This window comes from Ambystoma mexicanum, chromosome 12 (assembly GCF_040938575.1).
Source record: "Ambystoma mexicanum isolate Mex_15411 chromosome 12, UKY_AmexF1_1, whole genome shotgun sequence".
NCBI lineage: Eukaryota > Metazoa > Chordata > Amphibia > Caudata > Ambystomatidae > Ambystoma > Ambystoma mexicanum.
The window spans coordinates 354,033,949-354,061,129 of record NC_090936.1 but is presented as its reverse complement, the minus strand read 5'-3'; the positions used below and the strand labels follow the sequence as shown (position 1 = coordinate 354,061,129).

General features: G+C 48.6%; 1 protein-coding gene across 9 annotated transcripts in view; it reads left to right on the top strand.

Moving 5' to 3' along the window:
* ITPR2 (inositol 1,4,5-trisphosphate receptor type 2) overlaps positions 1-27,181 on the top strand; it is a 4,412,221-nt gene that overhangs the window by 1,436,331 nt on the left and 2,948,709 nt on the right. For all 9 annotated transcript variants that reach the window (XM_069628470.1, XM_069628469.1, XM_069628465.1 and 6 more), the window contains one exon: positions 748-843. In XM_069628470.1, the coding sequence (XP_069484571.1) occupies positions 748-843 (96 nt within the window). The remainder of the gene's footprint in view (positions 1-747; positions 844-27,181) is intronic.

Sequence of the window (27,181 nt, the reverse complement as noted above, 5' to 3'; positions counted from 1 at the left end):
CTCCTTCTGGGTTTCAATTAGTCCAGAGCCATCCCAGATTCTGGCTCTTAGGTATGAAAGGAAGTAGGTGCGTGCTTTCTTCACTGCTGTCAAGGCTGCTAGGCACACAACCAACCCATCTAGCCAAACAACGTAACAGCTAGGCTTAATGCTGTCTTGGGCCCCGTTGAATGTTTGAGGGAGTGTGGCCTCTGGGCTCCTTCCTCCATTCCACAAAACAGCCTAACAGCGCAACTTAGTGCTGACTTGGGCACTCCCTAACATTGGTTTCAGGATGATGCTGAAACCCTTCAGGTGGTTGTTCATGAAGAGTTTGATGAGATGAGGAGCAGGAGAAATAAAAGGGGAAGTGGGCATTCCTTTTCATGCTCCACACCCGGGTGGGTGCACCATCACTTTGCTAGAAAGGGGATGCCAATGCTTCATTAAGATGAGACGTTTTGACATTGAAGAACGCTGGTTATGCGGAAGGATGGGTAGTCCACATGAACGCAGTCTCTAATTCAGTCTATGTCCTGTCCTTACTAGGTACTGATCTCTGCCATTTCCCAGTGGAGAGTTCACTGCAGGTTATAAACCAAAACCAACAAACATGTAGTCCAATGGTAGGATACCCACAATCATTGATGACTGTAAACAAATAACTGTCTATTTTAAGGCTTGCAATGAATAGTTTCCATTAAATGTTTAAATTACCTGCCTTATCAATAAGCAGGTGTTTGCTAAATATGTGTCTATTTGTTGCAGGTTGTACATCATGACCCGTGCCGGGGAGGAGCAGGACAGTGGAACAGTTTGTTCAGGTTTAAGCATCTGGCGACAGGGAATTACTTGGCTGCCGAGGTGAGAATTCGTCAACTACACAGTGTCAGGTGGAAACAATAAAAGATGACAAACATTGCCTCAGGCGGTTCACTGCTGTTTAGGTTTCTGCATTGTGAAGGGCCATTTTGATAGCATTATGCTTGCTGTTGGTTAGTATTGCCTACCTTCCAAGTAGTGCCAGAGAGGTATCACAGCTCTGGTTTTCTAGTGAACAGATCTCTTGTACTGATTGCCTAGTACTGCTAATTACCATGTCACTGAGGAAAATATAATTTGAGGTTTCCTTAATAAACCTGGCACTGCCCTATTCAAAAGAGTAAATCTGATTTCCTTTTCCCCATCACATACTTTTCTAGAAGCATGCAGGCTGTATCGTACTGCTAATATATGTTTGGTTTACGGAGGGTGGTGCTTGTCCAATTCATTGGCAACTCTCTTCGGGATCCTGGACCAATGATAGGTGCTGCATGAATTACACTTATTTCTACGTGGTAATGGTAATGTTTATTTATAAAACGTCTATACGCAGGCAGTATTTCAAAGCGCTGGGGGGGATGGGAACATGGGGAAAAACAACAGTCGCTCAGATCCCTTGAAACGATAACGGTCTGCACAGACAGAGTAAGTGAATACGATACATTTAACAGTTGATATACAGCGTTTCTTTTCAAGTACACATTAAGGGGTGAAGACAAGGGAGTACAGACAGGCGATCTTCAGGCAGAGATGCATTCAGATTGTGAAAGTGCAAGCCAGGTGAGGCATGGGCGGGGGTCCAAGTGCACCCAGTTGGTAGAGACTCGGGTAAGTGCAGAGATAGAAGCTCTCTTGGGTTTATTTACAAGTGCAGTGAGGGGGCGGGGTGCAAGGCCCTGAGGCAAGTGCAGAGAGTACTGGCGGGGGTGCCAGGGACCTGTGAGACTCTGAGGTACACCATGCGGCCAGTCAGCAAGCAGTTTGTAAGAGGAGGGAGAGATCGAAAAAGCAGAGCACTAGGTTAGCAGGGAAGGGGGAGAGAGAAGGAGGAGGAGTAGAGGAAGGTCTTGAGGAGTTTCCGGAACTTAAGATGATCAGGCTCAAGAAGGAGGGCGGCAGGGAGGCTATTCCAGAGGGAGGCGCCTGCTGAGGATAAGGATCTCCCTCCAAATCTCTGCTTGGAGAACCGGCTCACTCGCAGAAGGTTGGAGGTAGATGAGCAGAGGGCTCAGTATTTAGGTAGGTATTGTTGCAGCTAAGTAGGTTCCAGGCCCCAGAAAGCCTTGTGGACATTCCAGAAGGTGCAGGGTAGAAGCTGGGAGGTTGAGGAAGAGGCTGTTGCAGTAGTCCAGCCTAGAGAGAGCCATGGCTCTGGGGACAGTGATATGCTGAGGGAAAGTGAGAAAAGGTAGAGTGCCTTTGAGGAGGTGTAGTTGTTAGTTAGACTTTTGAGATGTCAGAAATGTGAGAGGGGAGTCAAAGATGACCCCAAGATTTTTGGCCTTGCAGGTGGGGGTGGCCGCTGGGCCAAGGGAGAACGGCCAGAGTGAAAGTGGGAAAGTGGGGCAGGGGTCCCAATGGGAAAGATCTCAGTTTTACTGGCGTTGAGGCAGAGGTTATTTGCAGCACACCATGACTGAATAGCGAACAGACAGTCAGGTACGAGTAAGGAGGAGGAAGCGGCTGAGGGTAGCCTGAAAGATAGTTGCGTGTCATCCGCATAACACTGGAAATTGGAAGTGAAAGTGGCGATCACACATGCCAAGGTAGCCATATAGACATTGAAGAACCAGGGGGATAGGTTTAATCCCTGGGGAACGCTGCAGGTTGAGAGAGTGATAGTCGGGAGAAAGGCTCCAAGTTCCACCTGGGATGGGCGGTCGGAGAGAAATGAGGTTACCCATGCCAGAGCCTTACCTATGATTCCCAGAGTGTCACGAAGACGTGCGATCAGGATGTTGTGGTTAGGCAGAAGAGAGATCAAGGAGAATGAGGACAGAGGGAGTGTTAGTGTCAAGATTTGATCTTTTAAAAAACATTTTGTCCATGCCAGATACACTCTCATGTTTTACATCTCTGCAAAAGTACTAGTATGTATATCCAATGGAACTAGATACTTGTTTATTTGTGTTGTACTGCAGAATTTTGTTGCCTAGTGGCCCTTTTCATCACTGCACTGCAATGTGATCGAATGATGAGATGGCACGCTATTTACGGCCAGTAAGTAATTCTTCAGGGCAATCTTCATCCAGATCAGTCCTCTACTCATGCACGTCTCATGGGGTCACATGTATAGCTTGTGGGGCCTTTGCCCTCCTTAGATGGGTGCCATTAGGTGGGGTTTATCTTAGAATATTTGTGTTGTGGTTAAAATCCTCCTTGAAAAGGACCTATCTTTGGGACTTTCTAGAAAGAAAGGAGGCTGGATATGACCCTACGTGGGAGCTACACCATCCCACAGTTGGAGGACCTGCATGTTCATATGTCTCCCTCTGTGCTCATTGCCACTATATTTGGCTTCGGGGATTAACCTAGTAGTGCTTAATCTGAGGTTTTGTCCCAAAGATATGAAGAAATCCCTCTTCTTATTGTAAACCAAAGTGTACACCAGAAAACCGAGGTACATGCTCATCAGAGGACATGTATTGTTGCAAGGGGTTTAGATAGTAAAGGAAACTGAGTAGAACCTGTTTCATTGATGTTATAGTCTTTGTAACTTTAGGAATACAGGGGTATGCCTCAGTACAACATATACATTTTGCAGTGTTCTGTTTTGCTCAATAGAAATGCTTGATGTCATTCCTATATTTTGGAAAGGTCCACTCCGATTCCGGCATCCTTTCCAGACATTTCATTAAACTGAAAGGCATTCAGTGAGGAAATAATTTAACAAATGTAACATATTTACGAAGTGCTCCACAGTGTTCATCGTTCTGTACCTAAGAAGATATCTGTAAGTAGTAACATTTAAGTCCAATAAATTAAAGTATCGAGCCTAGAAGCATTGGGGTGCATTAACTATTTGGAAACATATCTGTCAAGTATCTCTTGTATTGTCAAGTCAGTTTGTTCATTGTAATGTGCTTGCTGCAGAGGTGTAAGTGCAACCTGCAAGTCACTGATTGAAATGCTCCTATGGTTGGCCAAGCTCTCCATAATGGTTTCCATGAGTATTGTAACTGCAGTGCCCGACATTGCAGTGATTCAATACCTCAGTGATGTGTCTTTGAGTTATATAATAAATACGTTAGCACAGAGACGATGTGTGGAGGAAGTGCAGTTGAGCAGCAGCTGTGTTAGCGAATTGGACTGCTTTAGCTATGACACATCCAAGGAACAAGAAATCCACACACCGTGCAGGAAGTGCAGTTCAGCGGGAGGGAGGAAAGGTCTAGCCCAACATTCTAAAAGATCCAGAAGGTAAGCGGCACGCGGTTTGCTTTCTCCACCGTAATGATGCCTGGGGACGACATCCTGCGATATCATTTAAGGAGTATTTTATCGCCTAAGCACTCAGAAATGATCCTCATTTCCACATTGATGGTACCTCTGACTATATCCCTATGGAAGAGCAAGGGACGGAATTGGGGAGGGAAGAGGCATTCACCGCTATGAAAAACAAATATATTGACAAAGGTAAAATGACCAAATACTTATCTATGTCTATGGCAGTCCATATATCTTACAAGCTACCAGGCATACTTGTTTCACAGGTTGGCGTAGTTACAGAGCCACTGTTCTCCAACAAGGAAAAGTGCCATATCAGACGTTGAAGACTCCTTGCTGACTTTATGTAAAGTCTACAAAAGGAATCTGGGGTGCAGAGGTCTGTATCTCTGTCAATCACTCCTCACTTATTTGATATATCGTCCCCCATCAATCCCTAATGTCAACAGTGGCAGACGAGGCTTACAAAAGGGCTTCAGAATACAGACCCCAGCATCATTTTATGGAGATTTGTACTTCTTTAAGATTGGAATGAAACTTGCTACATACTTCAACGTTTCCAGCAATAGACCTGAGCTCAATGTCGGCGATCCACCTGGTTCACTTATACAATAGCATTACAGAGGAAGTGAAATTCCAGTCTGCTACCCACAAAAATATTATAGTTTCTAGCGCGACGCATTAGTTTTTTGGGAGGTTTTTGTAGAAATGTTTTCAGTGTATCGCGATTTGCGGATGTGAAAAATTTGATAAAACTTAGTTGTAATTGAGAAGTTCAAATTAAAAAAAAAATTCTAGTTTATTGTAACCCCTCTGTCTTTCCAACCAGAGGCAACAAATTGGATCAAATGTCTGTAGTGATCAAATTATTGTGAGTTAGCCACGGAAGTCTCCCAACGCAAGAGCTATCCGTCGAAATTGTGCTGCTAGAGGAGGGGTTGCAGGATCCACAGGAAAAGTACTTAATGAGGGATGGACCAGTGTTTCAATTAGCTAAAGCGCCGAGATCAATACAGATGCAATGTAAAGCCTGCAGACCCACGAAACGAGCAAAAAAAGACAGAGGACAACTTTGTCCGAACAAGAAATGTTTGTTGCACAAGGAAAAAGCGACAGTTGGAACACTTTTCATACTTCCATTCTTGATAAAACTCCACAAAAATAGATGTTGAGGACCTAAATAACTGTCCCTTGAGATCGTTTAAGGGGTTAGACAATTGATCACTTGTAATGGACAGTGTTCCAAGAGGGAAAGTGACAGAACCGAACCACTCAATTTTAAACACCTCTGTCCTTCAATGAGGAGGAAAACGCCTGTAAATGTTCTATTGATGGGGGGAATAAAGATCGCAGCCATTTAAATAAAAATAAGGTGGGGGGTGGAGCCAAGATTGTGAATGGTGAAGAGCTCCATAGTCCAATCTCAGCCCGCTGTTGGAAGGGAACACTGGAGGAGTGTACCATGCTCTGCGCTACTAGAGGAGAAGATCTGCACACCAAAGGTTCGAGTGGCAGCTCCTGGAGGCCTGGCGACAGGAGACCTTAAGCAGAAGCCGAGTGGCCTTGTGGTGCAGACAGGTTCTGGAGGAACCGAGGAGTGGTCCTGACTGCCCGCCCACCACTGGGAGAAGTGTTGATATGGACTGGAGGGGAGTCTTGACTGTACTTCTGCCCACCCTTGAGAGCTGGGAGGGCATAGTGTTTAAGAGAGGAGAAGAGGAAAGGACTGGGCGATGCTGCAAAAGAACACAAGCAAAGAAGGAGGTGGCCCGCACCGTCGGCCAAGGCTCCTCTGCTTCCTTCCTGTTCTGGGAGGTCTCTGGAGGAGACTGCCATACCCGCGGCCTGCTAAGGGCTGGTTTTCAATCCGACCTCTACTACACTTGAAAAACCAACTAGATAATGGGCCTCATTACGACCCAGGCGCTAAGTGGTTAACGGCGCCGTAAAAGGCTGCAGCGCCGTTAACCACTTAGCGCCTTACTACGAGGTCCCTTTGCGGGACCCGACCTGAACGGCTGGTCTGGACCAGCCGTTAAAGTAGGGACCCGCAAAGAGACCTCGCAGGCAATTACGGTACCGCAATTTACCGTAATGGCGTAATGGCCACCTTCCCCATTCCCATTGAGCCCTATGTGGCAAAAATGGGAATGGGGAAGGGCCATGGTGAAATGGGGAAATACCGCCCGTCAACCTTGGAATGGGGCAGTATTTCCCCATTTCACCATGGCGGACTCGTTACAACACCGGCACCAACCATGGTGCTAATAGCGCCATGGTTTAGCGCCAGTGTTGTAATGACGGCCAATATCTGGGATATAGGTGACCTTGCCCTTCTCCTTCTGCTAGACCTCTCTGCTGCGTTTGACTTGCTCGACCACCATAGGCGCGTTACAAATGCCATATCATATCATATCATACCAGATTCTTTGTCACCACCTTAACACTGCCACCAACTTCGCCCGCCAGCTGTTGAATGGATCTCCTCCTTCCTCACAGATAGAAATGCCTGTGTCTATGGAGGAAATGCAGTGGCCCACGCAATTTCCGCCTCTTGTGGGGTCCCACAAGGTTCCTGTGTGTCCCCTAATTTACACAATGTTTACACTAAACCTCTCTTTGACCACCTGGACTCATTGGTTGTATCTTTTACAAACTACGCCAATGACAATTCCTCATCCCCCTTTCTGGCAACCAATCACAAGACTCCTGCAACATCAAGGCCATCTATGACATCATCCAAGCCTGGATGACCTCCTACCAACTCTGTCTGAACGATGACAAGACAGAAATCCGGCTCCCCGTCCCACATGGCCAAATTAGACCCAGCCTACCATTCCTTTAACATCAACACCTGTACCATCCCGGTTTCCTCCAGCGTCAAAACACTGGCCGTCTACCTAGAATCAAGCCTCAGTGTGACCCGGCATGTTAATACTATAGCATCTTCTGCGGCCCATGCAAAAAACTTTTAAATGCACACCTCCTTTCCTCAGGTAACTGCCTGGCCATAGCAAGAGCCACTATTGGCTCCCGGCTTGACTATTGCAACTCTCTCCTTGACGGTACCACAGAACAGAATCTTCACATATTCCAGACTATCCGGAACAATGCCATCCAGACAGCTATGAACCTCTCCAAGCGTGATGACATGGCAGAATTCAGAAGAGCCACTCACTGGCTTCCAGTCAAAGAGCACATAAACTTCAAAATCCTTTCGATCACCCACCGCAGTCCTTCAAACACAGCACCTCCTTACCTTTCGCAAAGATTCAACAAGCACACTTCCTCCAGACCTACTAGATCCATCTACACCCATAGACTGACCATACCACATTTCAAACGCATACCTGCCCAGGGTCTCTAATTTCCTAGTTATTGCTGCCCACCTCTGGAATAAACGCACCCCCTAACTACGATCCAAACCTTCCTACTGGCCTTTTAGGAAGCAACTAAAAACCAGCCTCTTTTAATGATTTTGAAACTGGAGAACTTGGAACTTCTGTAACTAACTGTATCCCTCCTCCCCTTTGTCTTCCCCCCCTTTACACCCCTGTGACCAGCGTGCAATGCCTGTGGGTTTTTGTGCACTTTATAAATGCAAAATAAATAAATCGGAGGTTCCTGCAAACATGGAGGTGAGGAGCCTGGGGCGTAGCCGGCAGGGCATACATACATTGTTACAGGGTAACACTCTGGTGGTGACAGAACACAGCACAACCCTTCTAAATTCTGGGGGCAGTGTGGGAGTAAACCAGTGGGGCCCCAGAGACTCCAAAATCATTCATGGGCAGAAGCAAGGCCAGAGAGAAACACTGATAACACAGCATTCGGCTGGTCCAATGGGGAGCAAACCAATAGGAAAGGATACTACAAAGAGCACATCTGGAAACATTGAAAGACAAACAAGTTAGCTCACTATCCTGAGTCCAGATACCTTATCCCCCAAAGGGGGGGGGGGATAATCAGGCTTGCTTCTCATTGTAAAACTTCTGAAAGCTGGCTCACCATCCCAAGCACGAGAGTTGAATGTATTTATTTATTTATAACATTTTTGTAATGCCCAAACTCTGGGGTATCACAGTGTTTGGTACAGTAGGCAGTGGCAAAAGGTAAACGGGTAAGATTAATTGTATTTGTCAAACAGACACGTTTTTACAAGCTTTTTAAAGGCAGGGTATGTTTGTTTGTTTCTGATGTTAGCCAGGAGACAGTTCCAGAGCGTAGGAGCGGTAACACAAAAGCTGACACCCCCTGCCCTTTTGTTCTTAAAACGAGGAGTGACTGGTGTGATGCTTGAGCTGGATCCTAGTGTCCGAACAGGGAGTTTCTTGGAGATGCTTTTGTTGTTGAGGTAACGGGGTGCTTCATTTTAGATGCACCACTGTGCAATAGTCAGTGTTTTAAAGTCAATACAAGCTTTGATCGGTAGCCAGTGGACTTTGCGTCTCGTTGTTGAGATGTGATCAGATTGTTGAATGCTGAGGGCGGCGCTGTTAGGGAGAATTCTCTGTTTAGGCTGAATTTCCTAACCTAGTGAGTCCCCCAGCAGCTTTGCTGGATTTCTGGAGTTTGTTTTTTTCATCCTGCCAAGAGTGAGACTCTTTTCCTCCCACTCTTGGACATGAATGTGGTTGATTTCTTTGAATGTCAATGTGTTCTATGGGCTATGGGGTCTTTTACTCCATAGGGCCTCATGTGTTTTGCTATGTGTGTTACACCACACCCTCCGTGCCGTAACACTGGGGTGTCCTAGAGGATCCCCACCATAGACTCAATACCCTGGGACTGATTACTGTCTCCCAGGGCATGTAAAGTCACCATTGGCTTTACTAGACTTAAATTTACTAACAGAACTAGTACAAACCATCCTATTGTGGATGTACTGGTAGGGGTAATTCGATTACCCCTGGGTCTGTTGTTCAAGGGGGCACTGTCCCGTGCCCCTCGTCGACTTTTGGCTGGTGGCAGTGGAGACTACTTTTTATATTCGACCGTGAATATATTCCTATGGGATTCTTCCCATTGTTGGAGGCTAATACTTTTTCACATTAGTCTCTAACATACCGCCGGTTTATTTGTATTAAATAAATCCACCGGTTGGTATTTTCTGCCAGAACTCTCTTTTTAAAATGGCGTATGTGTTCGCCTCTGTAACTCCGAACCAAAGGTTGAGCCCTTTGTTCCACTTTTAGCGGGCTTCTGCACAGAAGCCCTCCAGAGTGGTGCCATTCTGTCTGGGTACCCCAGGGGGTGTAGGAGGGGGTTTAGGCACCCTGGACTGAGTTGCCTTGCCAACTCAAGTCGCACTCTGGTGTGATTGGCCCGAGTGGTGAGCCGCCCCGCTCACCACTTAGCATGTTTGATCGACAGCTAGGCTGAATGAATGGGGGTTTTCTGCATAAAAGCAGGGCTTTTGGGACTGCACTTCAGAAGGCCCCACAGGACCTAAGAATCCGACGAGGGGAAAGCTGAGCCGACCTGCAACGACGACACCTCCGGTGGAGCCCTGCTGAACCGACTCACCACTTCCCAACGACAGAGGAGATCTCCCTGCTGGAGAGTCTTCTTCCCCTGGCTGGTGGGAACAACCAGTCCCTTGCTTTTTCTTCGCTTCCAGGACGTCTAGTGGTCGAATTGCCCGTGCTGAGCACCCCGGCAACCGGATAGCCACTAACCACTGTACCGCGACCAAAAGGTGGTGCCTTGTGACGGAGCACTCCGCGGCCAGTCTCTTCCCTGGTGGTGCAACGATCTTCAACTTTTCCTCGACGACGGGATCCTCTCATCTTCTGGCAAAGCCCCGACTTGCATCCACCACCAGGAACAACTGCCCCCGCCGGAGCTGTCTCTTCACTTGCAAGGTACTGTGTCCGCCTGGCTTCCCTTGAGACGGTTAGCGTGAGGAGTCTTAAATCCTTACCTTTCCATTGGGTCGCCTCCAGACCTTCTTAAACGTTTGTTCTAAACTGGTCCAACCTTTCTGTGACATTTTGCTACAAAGACTTGAAGTGCATTTCCACTGTGATGCTTTTGGGACATATAGCCTTGCCTCTCTCCGAGTGGGCCTGGCCTCTGAACTTTGTGATTTACAGTAGACCCTGCCTTGCTCTCCTTGCATTTGTTTCGTAAAAGTGTTGGTACTGAGTTGGTTTCATACCCTGCCTTTTTCTCTCCCTTTCTAACGAATACTAGAGTGCCATCTAGGTTAAAGCATTCACCTCTGTCTGCAAATAAGTGGTGCCGTTGAACCTAGACTTGTCGAAATATTGTTTTGGGATTGATGTATACTTATAGTAACTGTGATTGAAGTTGTTTGCCATATTAGTGCCAGTGTGTTTTCCATAGATGTGTTTTTAAATAAATAATTATATATCTTTACACCCAAGCTCTGATCAGTGTCTGCTTGTTCTACTGTGTAAATTGCCCTATCCTGTATACTCCAAATACAGCCTAACTCGTCTTGAGAGAAGTCTGACTGCTAAGCCACAGCTACCAGGTAAATCTGGGTGGTACAGACTGCTACCAATTGGGTTTACTGCTAACTCCAGTAAACTTAAACTTTTTTCAGTGGTCCCAGAGGGAACTGCACAGGTTTCTGCCTAACACTGGTGTACAGCGGTGGGATTTGTATCGAGTATACAGTTTAGAGTGCTTTTCAACACTTTAGGATAACTAACCACAAAGCTTAGCACTAAAAAGCAACTTTCAAAAAACATGTCTACTATGGAAGTTTACAGTCAGGAGTCCTTGTCAGGAAAAAATACTGAGAGTTTGAGAGCTCTCTGTAGACAAGAGAATCTTTCTGTAAAAGGCAAGAACATAGAACTGATAGCGAGATTGCTGGAAAACCAAAGTCTGGGTTCAGAGGAACCAACTTCTCCAGCAAATGTAGATAACAGTAATGGTGTTGATCTAAATCAAAGTTCTGATGATAGTGATGAAGAGGCTGAAGAGGAAGGAGAGGCTAATGAAACAGTCTCCCCTGCTCCTCTGTCTGCCTTACCAGCTGTACCTACTGGGCCTATAGCAGGTCCCACACTAAGTCCTTAAGACCTCAAGTCCTTGAACTAGAAAAAATGAAAATAGACTTGGAATTCAGAAGGATTACTGCTCAAACTGAACAGAAACACCAAGAAATGCAACAAATTCTTAGGCTCAGAGAAATGGAGCTCAAGCATGAGTTAGAAATGAAAATGTTGTCTGTCAAAACTGCTTCTGTCTCTGGCTCCTCTAGAAGTTCCAGTCCCAAAAGACCCGGGATGCCTAAGGAATTAATTGGTATGTATGAACCAAAGTTGGATGTGTTGGATTGGCTGAGTTTGTTTGAGTACAATCATGGGCTCCAGAACATCACAGGTAATGAGCTACTTACCTGGTTGTTCTCTAGGCTCCCCCCTGTTGCAACTGATGTGGTAATGGAGTTGGGGGAGGAGGATAGGAAAGAGTATGAAAGTGTGAAACTAGCTTTGATAGCTAGATTCGGGAAGACCCCTTCCCAGTATCTTAAGAGGTTTAGAACCCTCAAAAAGCATGATGGTACCCCTTGGGCTACCTGGGTGAGTGAAGGGTTGAAAAACTTAGAGGGATGGATTAAGGGTTACAAGGTGAACACTTATGAGAGTATGAAGAATCTTTTTATGTTGGAGTCTATTTATGATGCCTGTTCTCCTGAGCTCAGACAGCACTTGGCTGATTCGAAGGAATTGGATTCCAGGAGGCTAGCTAAGGCTGCTGACTTGTGGGTTGCCAACAGGGCTACACATAAGGATTCTGGGGCAACTCAGAAAAAGGATGAGGGAAAACAGCCTAAAAAAGACTCAAAAGAGAATTCTAATAACTCAAATTTCAAAGAGGGCCCCAAACAAAACCATAAGGGTAAGCCACAAGGAAAACCGCACCAGAATAGTGTACCTTCTGGTGCCAAACCAGAGGGAGGCCAGAACAAGCCACCATTCCAGAAAGCATTCGGAAAATGCTTTGTTTGTGGCTCTACTGACCATGTGAAAGGAGATCCCAGATGCAAGGGTAAACCTTCAGGGGTCCAGCTTGTCTCCTTAGCCTTCGCTCCAGAGGAGGAAGTCCAAATGGCAAGTGGAAACTTTCTACTGCTGGCTGATGAACCCATTGGAGTCTCAGCCAGTGTTTCATTAGTGTCTCTGGGTCTGTGGGAACAACAGAACTTAGATGTCTATAATTCTATCCCAGATAATACTAAAGAGTATTATAAGGACAGTGTCCAGGTGAATGGCCAGGAAACTCCTGCCATTAGGGACACTGGAGCCAGCATAACTGTGGTGGATAAATCTTTTTTTCAGGCTGAGGATGTTGCTAAGGCACCCAAACGCCTCACCAAGTTAGCTGGAGGGCCTGTGCAGATGCTTCCCCAATTACCAGCTCTCATCCAGTGTAATGACATGACTGTGAAGATACCTGTCCGCATACAAAGTGAGGTACGAGGACGAGTTCTGTTGGGTAACGATGTAAAAACTCTCGGAGTTGTGTCTCATACCCCCAGACCTCCTAGTAAACGGTTACAGGAGCTAACCAGACCTGCAAGGGAGAGAACCATGAGAGGTACTCCCAAGGAGATGATGAAGAAGGATATCACTCCTGCTCCACTGGATTTGTCAGCTGCTGTCTCAAAGAAATCAGAAGCGAAAGGGAAACCGAAAACCTCTATACCTAAACCAGCAGCCAACACTTCAGTGCAGCCAACAAGGACTTCCCCTCGCTTGTCCAAAGTTACACCAGTAACTCCCCCTCCAGCTGAGGCTGAGAGGGTGGTACAACCCTGTGTGGTAAAATTAGACTCTGAAGAAGAGCTAATGGAAAGCCAGGAACTCGTTGGATATCTGGATCCTGTTGACCACCCTGAGCTGCAGTCTTTACTGGCAGAAGGTTGACCCAACAGGGCAGACTTCAGTAAGGGACAGAGAGAATGTCCAACTCTGGAAGGTCTTCGCCACCAGGCAGACGCTCAGGCTGAAGGGCAAGAGCCTGGGAAATACAGGTTGCACTGGGAAGATGGCCTCTTCTACAGTGAACCGACCGAGTCTGAACCTGGAGACTACAAACGACTTGTAGTACCCCAAGAGCACAGACAACAGTTCTTGCAGTTAGCCCACGAGATTCCTTTGGCTGGTCACTTGAGTTTCAAGAAGACTAAGGAAAGGCTATCTCTCTACTTTTATTGGCCAAAGATGGGGGCCGAAGTAGAAAAACACTGCAGGAGCTGCCACACCTGCCAGACCTCTGGTAAGGTTGGCTCCAAGAATGTGGCACCTTTAGTGCCTCTCCCAGTTGTGGGAGTCCCATTTGAGAGAGTAGGGATTGACATTGTTGGTCCCCTTGATCCTCCAACCTCCTCAGGCAACAGGTTTATACTTGTTGTAGTAGACCATGCTACTAGGTATCCTGAGGCAATTCCTATGAGGACTGTTACAGCTCCGGCTGTGGCTAAGGCCCTCCTTGGTATTTTTACCAGGGTCGGGTTTCCTAAGGAAGTAATCTCTGACAGGGGGTCAAACTTTATGTCCCACTACATGAAAGCCATGTGGACAACCTGTGGGGTTACTTACAAGTTCTCAACAGTTTACCACCCACAAACCAATGGGTTGGTAGAAAGGTTCAACCGAACCATGAAGAGCATGATAGGTGCTTTAGAGGAACCCCTTAAATGGAAGTGGGACCTTCTACTGCCATGCCTTATCTTTGCTTATAGAGAAGTCCCTCAGGAGGGAGTAGGTTATTCTCCCTTTGAGCTTCTCTATGGTCTTCCCGTCAGAGGTCCATTGGCCCTGATTAAGGAGCGGTTGGAGAGTGCTCGTTCCCCCAAGCCAGTGGTCAAGCACTGGCATGATCAAAAGGCTAACATGGTTGAGTTCACTCAAGACCAGCTAGTTCTCGTTATGATCCCAACAAGGCAGAGGGCCTTGCAAGACAAATGGATGGGACCCTTCAGAGTTGTGGGTAAACTTGGAGAGGTCAACTATCTGGTGGACTTGGGCAATCCCAAGGAGGCTCCGACAGTCTTCCACACCAACAGACTCAAAGCGTATGTCTCGAGACCTGATGTAGGAGCGTTGCTTCTAGCATCATCAGAGGAAGAAGAAGAGAGTGAAGCTCTTCCGGATCTCCTCAGAGGCTTACCTTTAGACGAAAAAATTGAAGTAGTAAATCTCTCTTCAAATCTGACACCTGAGCAACAAGAAGAGTGCAAATCTATGTTGAATCAGTTTGCCTCTCTGTTCTCACTTTCACCAGGCTTGACCCCTTGGGGCCAGCATGACATACTCACTGGTGACTTTCTGCCAGTCAAAAACAGAGGATACAGAATGTCAGAAAGTGTAAGAACCCACATCAAAGGTGAGGTCAGCAAGATGCTTGATCTCGGGGTAATAGAGCCCTCTACTAGTCCATGGTCTAGCCCAGTTGTGTTAGTACCAAAGGCAGGATCTAAAGAACTTGGATTCTGTGTGGACTATAGAGCTCTTAATGCCGTCACCAAGACTGATGCCCACCCTTTGCCAAGAACAGATGAGTTGGTGGATAGACTTGGTTCAGCCAAGTTCCTCAGCACATTTGACTTGACGTCAGGCTATTGGCAAATAGCCCTGACAGACCATGCCATGGAGAAAACTGCATTTTCTACTCCAGTTGGCTTATACCAGTTTAAGGTAATGCCTTTTGGATTGAAAGATGCACCTGCTACATTTCAACGGATGGTAAACCAGGTTCTGAATGGGATGGAGACCCTCTGCATGGCATACTTGGATGACATAGCAGTGTTCAGCAATTCCTGGGAAGAACATGTAACCGACCTAAGAGATGTTTTGCAGGCTCTTGGACGAGCCAATCTGACCATAAAGGCGAGTAAATGCCAAATTGGACAGGGTAAGGTAGTCTATCTTGGACATGAGGTAGGAGGTGGAGAAATAAGGCCTTTGCTCAGTAAGATTGAAGCTGTGCAAAATTGGACAACACCTACTACTCAGACCCAGGTGAGAGCCTTCTTAGGTCTCACTGGGTATTACAGGAATTTCATTGAGAACTATGGGACCATAGCTTCTCCTCTGAATGTCATCTCCTCTCCAAAATTCCCTAAGAAGGTTAGATGGAACGAGGAGTGCAATCAGGCCTTTGAAAACCTGAAAAAGGCTCTTTGCCAAGCCCCAGTACTCAGAGCTCCTGATTACCACCAAACTTTCATTGTGCAGACAGATGCTTCAAATGTAGGAATATGTGCAGTACTCAGTCAACTGGATGGGAAAGGTAGGGAGCACCCTGTTTGCTCCATCACCCGCAAGCTGAAGGATCCTGAAACAAGGTGGGCAACAATCGAAAGAGAATGCTTTGCTATCGTGTGGGCTCTGAAGAAGTTTAGGCCATACTTGTATGGTTCTACTTTTGTCATTCAGACTGACCACCAACCCTTGAGATGGTTAATGCAAATGAAAGGGGAAAACCCAAAACTACTGAGAAGGTCAATCTGCCTGCAAGGGTTTGATTTCTCCATTGAGCACAGGTCAGGGTGTCACCACCAAAATGCTGATGGTCTCTCTAGGATGTATATCATCGACTAGAGGTATGGGATTCATCCAGGAGTGGATTACATCCTCCTGTCTCTTAGTTTGGGGGGGGCGAGTGTTAGGGAGAATTCTCTGTTTAGGCTGAATTTCCTAACCTAGTGAGTCCCCCAGCAGCTTTGCTGGATTTCTGGAGTTTGTTTTTTTCATCCTGCCAAGAGTGAGACTCTCTTCCTCCCACTCTTGGACATGAATGTGGTTGATTTCTTTGAATGTCAATGTGTTCTATGGGCTATGGGGTCTTTTACTCCATAGGGCCTCATGTGTTTTGCTATGTGTGTTACACCACACCCTCCGTGCCGTAACACTGGGGTGTCCTAGAGGATCCCCACCATAGACTCAATACCCTGGGACTGATTACTGTCTCCCAGGGCATGTAAAGTCACCATTGGCTTTACTAGACTTAAATTTACTAACAGAACTAGTACAAACCATCCTATTGTGGATGTACTGGTAGGGGTAATTCGATTACCCCTGGGTCTGTTGTTCAAGGGGGCACTGTCCCGTGCCCCTCGTCGACTTTTGGCTGGTGGCAGTGGAGACTACTTTTTATATTCGACCGCAAATATATTCCTATGGGATTCTTCCCATTTTTGGAGGCTAATACTTGTTCACATTAGTCTCTAACATACCGCCGGTTTATTTGTCTTAAATAAATCCACCGGTTGGTATTTTCTGCCAGAACTCGGTTTTTAAAATGGCGTATGTGTTCGCCTCTGTAACTCCTAACCAAAGGTTGAGCTATTTGTTCCACTTTTGGCTGGCTTCTGCACAGAAGCCCTCCAGAGTGGTGCTGTTCTGTCTGGGTACCCCAGGGGGTGTGGGAGGGGGTTTAGGCACCCTGGACTGAGTTGCCTTGCCAAATCAAGTCACACTCTGGTGTGATTGGCCCGAGTGGTGAGCCGCCCCGCTCACCACTTAGCATGTTTGATCGACAGCTAGGCTGAATGAATGGGGGTTTTCTGCATAAAAGCAGGGCTTTTGGGACTGGAACTTCAGAAGTCGCCACAGGACCTAAGAATCCGACGAGGGTAAAGCTGAGCCGACCTGCAACAACGACACCTCCGGTGGAGCCCTGCTGAACCGACTCACCACTTCCCAACGACAGAGGAGATCTCCCTGCTGGAGAGTCTTCTTCTCCTGACTGGTGGGAACAACCAGTCCCTTGCTTTTTCTTCGCTTCCAGGACGTCTAGTGGTCGAATTGCCCGTGCTGAGCACCCCGGCAACCGGATAGCCACTAACCACTGTACCGCTACCAAAAGGTGGTGCCTTGTGACGGAGCACTCCGCGGCCGGTCTCTTCCCTGGTGGTGCAACGATCTTCAACTTTTCCTCGACGACGGGATCCTCTCATCTTCTGGCAAAGCCCCGACTTGCATCCACCACCAGGAACAACTGCCCCTGCCGGAGCTGTCTCTTCACTTGCAAGGTACTGTGTCCGCTTGGCTTCCCTTGAGACGGTTAGCGTGAGGTGTCTTAAATCCTTACCTTTCCATTGGGTCGCCTCCAGACCTTCTTAAACGTTTGTTCTAAACTGGTCCAACCTTTCTGTGACATTTTGCTACAAAGACTTGAAGTGCATTTCCACTGTGATACTTTTGGGACATATAGCCTTGCCTCTGTCCGTGTGGGTCTGGCCTCTGAACTTTGTGATTTACAGTAGACCCTGCCTTGCTCGCCTTGCATTTGTTTCGTAAAAGTGTTGGTACTGAGTTGGTTTCATACCCTGCCTTTTTCTCTCCCTTTCTAACGAATACTAGAGTGCCATCTAGGTTAAAGCATTCACCTCTGTCTGCAAAAAAGTGGTGCCGTTGAACCTAGACTTGTCGAAATATTGTTATGGGATTGATGTATACTTATAGTAACTGTGATTGAAGTTGTTTGCCATATTAGTGCCAGTGTGTTCATCTTTACACCCAAGCTCTGATCAGTGTCTGCTTGTTCTACTGTGTAAATTGCCCTATCCTGTATACTCCAAATACGGCCTAACTCAACTCGTCTTGAGAGAAGTCTGACTGCTCAGCCACAGCTACCAGGTAAATCTGGGTGGTACAGACTGCTACCAATTGGGTTTACTGCTAACTCCTGTAGACTTAAACTTTTTGCAGTGGTCCCAGAGGGAACTGCACAGGTTTCTGCCTAACAGGCACAAAGGGCTTTATTCTGCACAAGTTATAGTTTGGCCAAATTAGATGCTGATGTGCCCATGAGTAGTATGTTGCAGTAGTTCAGTTTGGTGAGTATAAGTTCTCGTGCAAGCATGAGGCGGTTACGCATGGCGAGGAATTGCCTACTTAGTGAAATGAGCCTGGATGTGTAGGTGGTGGAAGAAGCTAAATCATTTATATGCCTTGTCATGGTTAACACTGCTACAAGGTGAACACCCAGTGTTTTGACCTATTCCAGGACTGGGATGATGGAGCCATCAATGCAGAAGGTGAGGAATAAGGTGCTGAGGTTTTTCAGGCGATAGGGAGAGCCCACGGGGAGGAGCTCTGATTTATTGTCATTAAGGCAGAGGTTGTGGGTGGCCATCTAATTTTGTATGGTGCTGAGGGTTCTATTGACTGTGGCAGTGTCTCTGGGCAATACTGAGGGAGGCCTACGTAGGGGGTCCAGTATCACCCATTTGTACAAAGAACCTCATCAGGGTGGAGCCACAATCCCAATCTTCAAAGGTTAAATTTGCAGAGGGGAGAGGTGCATACTATTAGTGTGGTAGAGTTGGCCAACCGGTATGGAGCCCTAACCTCTTGCAAGGATTTGCACTGACATACGGTTAAGAGGTGCAGCCTTACTGATCAGAAGGGCTGTGTGGAGCGGGCGAGGCCCACAGGTCTGGAGAGTTTGGGGGAACCAATGCCATTGATTACAGCACTTCCGGCAGCAAGTTTGTTATCCTAGAATATAGCTGGGCCAAGGGGTAAATTTGAGGAGGAGAATACATTATAAGTTACTCACCGTAGTGACTAACGTACTCTTAGTCCCCTTTCCTCCATACTGCATAGGGTGTCCCTTCCAAGGGACGGGAGAGGGAACCTTTTTCACCAAAAAAAACCTTTTCCCCTTTAAATTTAGAGGCGCGCAGGGGTGCGGCACAGGAAGCATGCGCTGCCCTCCGGCGCCACACCTCAGTCCCCATTGACGCGTCGACAATAGATTTAACATTGCCTAATGACACCAGTATTATCAGGGGGGAGGTTGGTGGGATGTATGGAGGAAAGGGGACTAAGGACTAGGAGTACGTTAGTCACTACAGTGAGTAACTTATAATTACTCTTATGTCCCGTCCCCTTTCCTCCATACTGCATGGGCGATTACAACTGAATGTAGCCCCAGGGTGGAGAGGAGACCCTCCTTAAGCAAATAGGTTCCTGAGAACCGCCTGTCTGAAAGCTGCATCAGATATAGAGCCAGCATCCAAACAGTAATGCTTGCAGAAAGCAGAGGAAGTGGCCCAATTGGCCGCCCTACTTATGACCTGCCAAGGGACATGGCACTGGAATGTATGGCAGTTGCCTTGGCCCTGACTGCATGGGCGTGCATATAGGCCGGAAGCGGCTTGTGCTGGCCCTCGTACGCTTCCTTAATGGCTGAGACCAACCAGCGAGATATGGAGGCCTTGGAGGCCTGAAACCCTTGTCTTGAGCCTCTGAAAGTGACAAACAGTGTGTCCGATTTGCGTAAGCATTTGGTCCTGTCCAAGTAAAATGTCAGGGCAAGCCTGACATCCAGGCAGTGCAGCAACCTCTGTGCTTCGTCCTTGGGATCGGGAAAGAACATAGGAAGGACTATTTCCTCATTCAAGTGGAAAGCAGACGGCAACCTGGGCAGAAATGTTGGGTGTGTCCGCAGGACTACTTTGTCCCTGTGAAAGGTAGTATTTAAAGGTAGTATATGGTTCCGAGGCGACCAGCGCCTGTATTTCGCTGACTCTACGAGCCGAGATGAGGCCGACTAGCAAGGCCGTCTTGATGGTGACCAGCCTGATGTCCGCGGACGCCATTGGCTCAAATGGTTTGTGCGCCAGAGCACCCAAGACTATGTTGAGGTCCCACACGGGGTGCGGCCTCTTGACGGGCGGGTAGAGCCTTGCGAGCCCCTTCAAATGTTTCTTGACTATAGGATTGGAGCAGGAGAAGATCCCCTCCTCCAAGTTCCTGTAAGCCCTATGGCAGCGAGGAATGTACGGCAGGTGTCCATCTGCACACCAGTGTGGGCGAGGCGCGGCGAGAAGGAGAGCACGTCGTCCAAAGAACATGCCAGGGGGTCAATTTCCTTGGAGTCTGCCCAGTGGAAGAATCTGGTCCATTTACTTTTATACTGGGCCCTGGTAGCCTTGCTCCTTGCACCCTGTATGATTTCCACATTAGCCTGTGACAGGCGAGGTGCCGCAGTGCTACCTGCTCGGGTACAGCGCTGTGAGGGGTAGTTTATGTGGGGCGGGGTGGATGACCCTGCCCCCCTGCTCCACCAGAAAATGTGCTGGGCCTGTCGGGATGTGAATCTGAGGCACCTCTGAGAGGCTGAGCAGCTCCGAAAACCATGGCCTGGCTGGCCACCTTGGAGCTATTAGAATGATGTTGAGTTGGCGAGACTCCTTGATGTTGCAAATCACACTGTGAATCAGCGGAGTGGGCGGGAAGGCTTAAGCCTTCATGCTGTTCCACTGAAGCTGAAATGCGTCGCCCAGGGAGCCGGGGCCCTGTTCCTGCCAGGAGGCGGACTGAGGGCATTTCTTGTTGTGCCAGGTGGCAAAGAGATCCACGTGGGGATGACCCCACCTGTTGAAGATCTCCTGAATGACGAGGTTGTTTAGCTGCCACATGTAATTGTCCGCTCCCAACCTGCTGAGCCTGTCCACCTCCAGGTTGGCTTCCCCTGGGAGGTGGACTGCCGTTTTCCAGGACCCACTCCCGCTGATTGCCAATCTGCACAGAGGAGGGGATCTGGTGCCTCCCTGCTTGTTGACGTAGTACATGCTGGTTGAGTTGTCTGTCTGGATGAGGACAACCTTGCCCCTGAGAAGTGGTAGGAATACTCTGAGCACTAGCCTCATGGCGCTCAGCACTAACCAATTGATGTGGTATTCTTGCTCTTGCCGAGTCCAGGTGCTGTGGACGGAGAGATCAACAGGGTGGCTCCCAGCCCTCGAGCAAGGAGTCTGTGGTGGCCTGCGGGGAGGGCGGCCGAAGGGGCTTGCCCATCCGTAGGTTGCAGTCCCTGGACCACCATGTTAGGTCTGGGTGGAGATATGGAGGAACGTTGATAATCTCGGATCAGGAGCCCCGCTCCTGGATCCATCAGGCCGCGAAGTGCAGCTGAATCCTCCTTATCCTCAATCTCGTGTGTGGAACGGGTAATAGGACCGCCGACAAGAGACCCAGGAGATGCTGGTACCACCATGCGGAGGTCACCTCTCTGCAGAGGAAGTTGGAGGTGGCCCTCTTCATGGCCGAGATCTTGTCCTCCCGAAGGAAATACCTTCTCTGAGCACGTGTTCCAGATGAGGCCCAAGAATGTCAAGAGTCTGGGTGGGCTGCAGCTGTGACTTTTTTGAGATAGAGCGAGAAGCCCAGATCATGCAGTGTGTTTATAAGGGCATGGGAAGAGTTGTGAACCACTTCCGGAGATGTAGCCCTGATGAGCCAGTCTGTGAGGTATGGGTAGATGTGGAGGACCTGCGCTCTTAGGAGGGCAGCCACCATATTCATTAGCCTGGTAAGGACCCTGGGGGCCGAGTTGAGGCCAAAAGGAAGGATCTAGAAATTTTGTAGGGGTAAGGAGAGGTTGAGGGTGGAAAGGTCCAGCAGAACTCTGAGGCCCGCCTGGTTGTTCTTCTGAATGGTGAAAATCGGTGTGCAGTCAAAAAGTCGAAAACATTATGTCGAAAGACATAATGTCGAAAAACAAAAGTCAGAAAAAAAAATAAAATGTTTTATTTTATTCATTGTATGTTTATTTTGGGTTCCGGGAGTAAAGAAAAAAGGGTAAAACACAAAAAAATCAGAAAAAGGGAGGTTGGGGGGGAACCCCCCGATTTTGAACAAAAACCAATAAAAAAAAAATCAAATTTTTTTTTGCATTTTTTTTTCGACATTATGACTTTCGACATAATGTCTTTCGATTTTATGACTATAAACCGTGAAAATCCTGGAGTAAAAGCCCAAGCCTCGCTGGGAGGCTGGGACTTCCTCCACTGCCCAGCTCTCTACGAGTGACCGGATCTCTGCCAGAAGAGTTGCTGTCCCAACCAGAGGGAGTGGATGGGATGAGAGAAGACAGGCTGGGATGGGTAGGCGGTACCCCGTGGATACTACGGAGAGGATCCAGTGGTCTGCCAAATTCTGGTGCCAGAAATGTGCATGGAGAGCAAGCCTGCCCCCCACTGGAGACACGTGGACCCGAAGGGGAGTGTCCTGCCTTCTTTCCCTCGGAGGCTGTCACGGTGGAGGGGGACTGGAAAAAGCCCTTACTACCCCCTCCCTTTTTGTTGCTTGCAATGGTTCTGAGACGGCGAGCGGTCCGGCTGTTAGGGAGAATTCTCTCTTGAATCTAAATTTCCTAACCTAGTGAGTCCCCCAGCAGCTTTGCTGGATTTCTGGAGTTTGTTTTTTTCCTCCTGCCAAGAGTGAGACTCTTTTCCTCCCACTCTTGGACATGATTAATGGTATTCCTTTGACTGGTAATGTGTTTTATGGGCTATAGGATCCTTTACTCCATAGGGTCTCATGTGTTTTTCCTATGTGTGTTACACAGCACCATCCGTGCAGTAACACAGGGGTGTCATAGTGACACCCCACCATAGACTCCATACCCTGGGACTGACTACTGTCTCCCAGGGCATGTAAAGTCGCCATTGGCTTTACTAGTCCCAAATTATTAACAGAAACCAGAACAAACCATTATATTGTGGACGTACTGGTCGGGGCAATTCGATTGCCCGGGGTCTGTTAGTCGAGGGGGCACGTCTCCGTCCCCCCTGATCGAGTTTTGGCTGGTGGCAGTGGAAACTACTTTTTATATTCGACCGCGAATATTTTCCTATGGGATTTTCCCATTGTTTGAGGCTACCAACTTTAATTATTTAATTCTAATAGCCTCAAACATACCGCCGGTTTATTTAATTAATATTAATTCTCCGGTTGGTATTTTTTTGCCAAGACTCGATTCTAAAATGGCGTTTGTGTTCTCTTCTGTGACTCCAACCCAAGTCGAGCCCTTTTTTCCACTTTTTGGCGGGCTTCTCCACAGAAGCCTCCAAAAGTGGGGCACCTCTGTCTGGGTACCACAGGGGGTGTGGGAGTGGGTTTAGGCACCCTGGACTGAGTTACCTTGGTAACTCAAGTCGCACTCTTGTGTGATTGGCCCAAGTGGTGAGCCGGCCGGCTCATCACTTAGCATGTTTGAGTGACAGTTAGGCTGAGTGAATGGGGGTTTTCTGCATAAAAGCAGGGCTTTGGGGACTGGAACTTCAGAAGTCACCACAGGACCTGAGAATCCGACGAGGGAGAAGCTGAGCCGACCTACCATGACGACACCACCGGTGGAGCCCTGCAGAACCGAGTCACCACTTCCCGACGACAGAGAAGATCTCCCAGCTGGAGAGGCTTCTTCCCCTGACTGGTGGGCACAACCAGTTTACCTTTCTTTCTTCGCACCCCAGCCCGGTTTGTGGTCGAACTGCCCGTGCCAAGCACCCCGGCAGCTGGATAGCCACTCACCACTGAACCGCCAATCACCGGACCGCTCCTTGTACCTGAGAAACTCTGCGGCTGGTTTCTTCCCTGGCAGTGCAACGGACTCCTGTCTTCCTCCACGACGAGATCCTCTCTTCCCCCGGACGAAGCACCGACTTGCACCCGCTGCCAGGAACAACTGCCCCCGCTGGAGCGTTCTCACCACTTTAAGGTACCGTGTCCGCCAGGCCTCCCTTTCTAAAGATTGCTACAAGGTAATAATAACTCCTTAACCTTCTGGACTGGGCTGGCCACCTTGGCCCTCCAACTGGTCCCTTTCGGTGGTCCAACTCCTTTTTGAACCTTTACAAGACCTTTGTGCACTGCAACCGTATGACCTTGGACGCATTTCGTTTGGATCCTCTGAAAGTGGATCTGGCTTCTTGAACTCTAACTTCACGGTTTTACTTTGCCTTCCTTCCTTGTTGTGTTCTTGAAAAGCTGTTGGGATCTGTTTCAATTTATGCTCTGCCTTTCTCTCCCTTTTAAACCGAATTATTAGAGTGCCATCTGCGTTAAGCGCTCACCGCTGTCTGAAAAGAAGTGGGGCTTTACTTAAGACTTGTCTAATATTCTTTTAAGGGAGTGTATATCTTTTAGTGACCGTGTTTTTGAATTGCTTATTATTAGTGCCTGTGTGTTTTTCTAGATGTGGTTTTAAGTAAATAATTATATCTCTTTTACACCAAGCCCTGGTCAGTGTTTACTTGTTCTATTGTGTGCTCTTGACCTATTGTGAATACTCTGTATACTGCCTAACTCTTCTTGAGGGAAGTCTGACTGCTCAGCCACAGCTACCAAGTGAATCTGGGTGGTACAGACTGCTACCAAGTGGGTTGACTGCCAAACACCTGTAGTCCTAAATCTTTTGCAGTGGTCCCAGAGGGACCTGCACAGGTTTTTGCCTAACACCGGCACCCTGGATCTCAGTTCCTGGAAGCTGCGCAACCCTCCATACGTATGCCCCCTGTCGGAGCCCTGCTGTGACTGGGTGTACGACTTGGGCGTGGTCTTTGTCAAGATGGATAAGTTTGTGAGCTGTTTTTCTTCTTGTCCAGCTCTTCGTCCGTGTTGGAGTGGAAGAGGTCCCCCCCCCCTTGAATGATAGCTCTAACATGCGTTCCTGGACATCTGGGTTGAATTTCGTTGCCCAGAGCCAGGCTGTCCTTCTCATGTCCGTGGCGATACAGATGGCACGGCCAGAGGTGTCACTATGGGCCACGATGGATTCCATGAGGGCCTGCGCAGATTTGGCTCTGCGTAGGGAGTTCCGGGAGGAGGTCCGCAATTTCCCACCTTAACCTTTGGTTAGCACCCTCCAGCATGGCACTGCGTTGGTCTGACGAAAATGCAAGGATGTGTTGGAATAGAGTTTCTTCCCATACGCCTCCAAGATCTTCTCCTCCTTGCCTAGCAGCGCCGCAGAGGAGGAGGCTGAGGATGACTGAGGCTTGGAGTATAGTGATGCAGCAGCGATCACCATGGAGTGTGGTTGAGGGTGAGCCTATAGCAAGATTGTATCCCCCTCCGTCTGCCTGTACTTGGCGTCCAGGCGTCGATTGACCAGCTGGACCGAGTGGGGCTTGAGTCAACCCTCCTTGGCAAGGAAAACTGCATCGGTTTGCATTGGAATCCCCGTTTTGGCAGAGGGGCGTCGCGTGAGGACTTCAGCCAGAACCCCCTCTGCCGGCTGCTCAACCTCAGATTGGGGTAGGCACAGGGACCCCGCCAGCCCAGCAAGACGTTTATGGAAGGCCCTGGCTGAGGAAGGTGTGTCCGGATCCTCCTCCTCATCCGTATCCTGCAGATCAGGAGGATCCTGCAGAGGTGGATGAGTAGCCAGAGCCGGAGGCTGGGGCATAATGACCCAGGCCAGAGGAGGAGGCAGAGGCTGATACGGAACCACCTGAGGAATCGGCTGGGGAGCCAAAGGCAGCGGCTGTGCAAGGGCCGGGGGTGCCGGCGGAGGCGCTTGTGGTGCTGCTAGCATCGTAGGGAGGACTTCCTTGATGGCGTCCTTCAGGAGAACCCCCATCCGAGGTGACTTCATGAGCCCAAGGAACCTCTCGAAGAACTCCTCTTCACTGGCTGAGAGGTGGTAGGGGGTACTAATGGGGTAGCCGGGAGCTGCTGGAGCCACTTCATACCCTGCCCGTGTGGACGCAGTGGGAGCTGCCCTGCGCATAAGAAAGATAGGCTGTAAGCCACGTACCTGGTTGAGGCCAGTCCCACCTTGAGACTCGTTCTTCACCGAACTCCTGGAATGGCGTCAGACGGGTGCCTTTTTCTGGTGCGGTAGCCATCTTGTCGAGCTGCCTGCCGCGTGCCTGCCACGTGTTGCTTGGCTCGCTGGGCCCAGCCTCCTCCAAGACTCTTGCGTGTGGATCACAAGGCCTACTCTGCTCCTCGGGCCTAGGCCCGGTAGGTCCTCGACCCGGGGGTTGGTAGAGCTGCGTTAATGCGCCCCCTCGGATGTATTGCCGGTACTAGGGCGTAGCCCCTCGGCCATATTGCCGGTACAAGGACGGAGCGCCTCAGATGATAATCTTGTACAAGAACCTTCCAGTCCCTCAACACTGCCACTGGGAGGATCCAAGGACCCTTTGGCCCAAAGGCCGGTAGCTGTAGCAGCCTCAGTGCACGTGCTGGTTCAAGGACCTGAACGGTCCCTCCCGTGCGGGAGAGTCCTTGGGAAGGACTCTCCCGCATGGATCTCCCGGATCTCCAGGAGAGCGCAGGAGCCCTTCTCCGGCATCCCCAACGGCACACTGCAGCCCGAAAGCTCGAGCGGACGTGCCGTCTACTGATCAAAAGTCGATCCCGACATGCAGCATATGAGGCCTGCAACGATGCTCTGTGAGTAGGAATTGACCTACCTTGATTCCTGATGCCCCTTTGATGTGATTGCAACAACACATTCGTTTATGGGCTTTTTTTTTTTTAATAACAAGTTTTATTGGGTTTTTGTGCATATATACAAAACAAACAATATCCAATCAAGACAAAGAAAATAATAGAACAAAGTTGAACACAACACTAGAACATAATTTGCATACATATGGAAAAGGGGGGGCAATGCGCATGAAAACTGAAATTCGTCCGGGCGCACGCGCACATCCACTGCTGATAGACACACATATACAAAACCAGTTGCATTATTGTCCGGCTTCACAACCGGTTGATGGCGAGGCAGTTCTTCGTTCTAAGTCCTGGCTTGATGGCAAGGCTACGTAATGCAGTTCATTCGCCCAAACACTGCTTGCTCATAGTACTTGTTCCCATTTTTCCCATATTTTATCCGCCTTGCAAGGGCAGCCCCTCGCTTGATATACTCGACGTTCCATCAGACTGACCGCATCCACGTCCGCGGACTATTGGTCATAGCTTGGGCAGATTTCTGACTCCCACAATTGTGCAATGTTTCGTTTGGCGATCCCTGCGGATGTTGACAGCAACAGTCTTTTGAAGCGGGATAGTTCTCCTTCCTGTTCAATGCCTAGGAGGAGTAGTTTTAGGTCATTAGGTATCGGTCGTCCTATGACCCTCGATAGTCTTTCAGTACATTTACCCCAAAAGTATTGTATGTGCGTGCCCTCTTCCTGTTT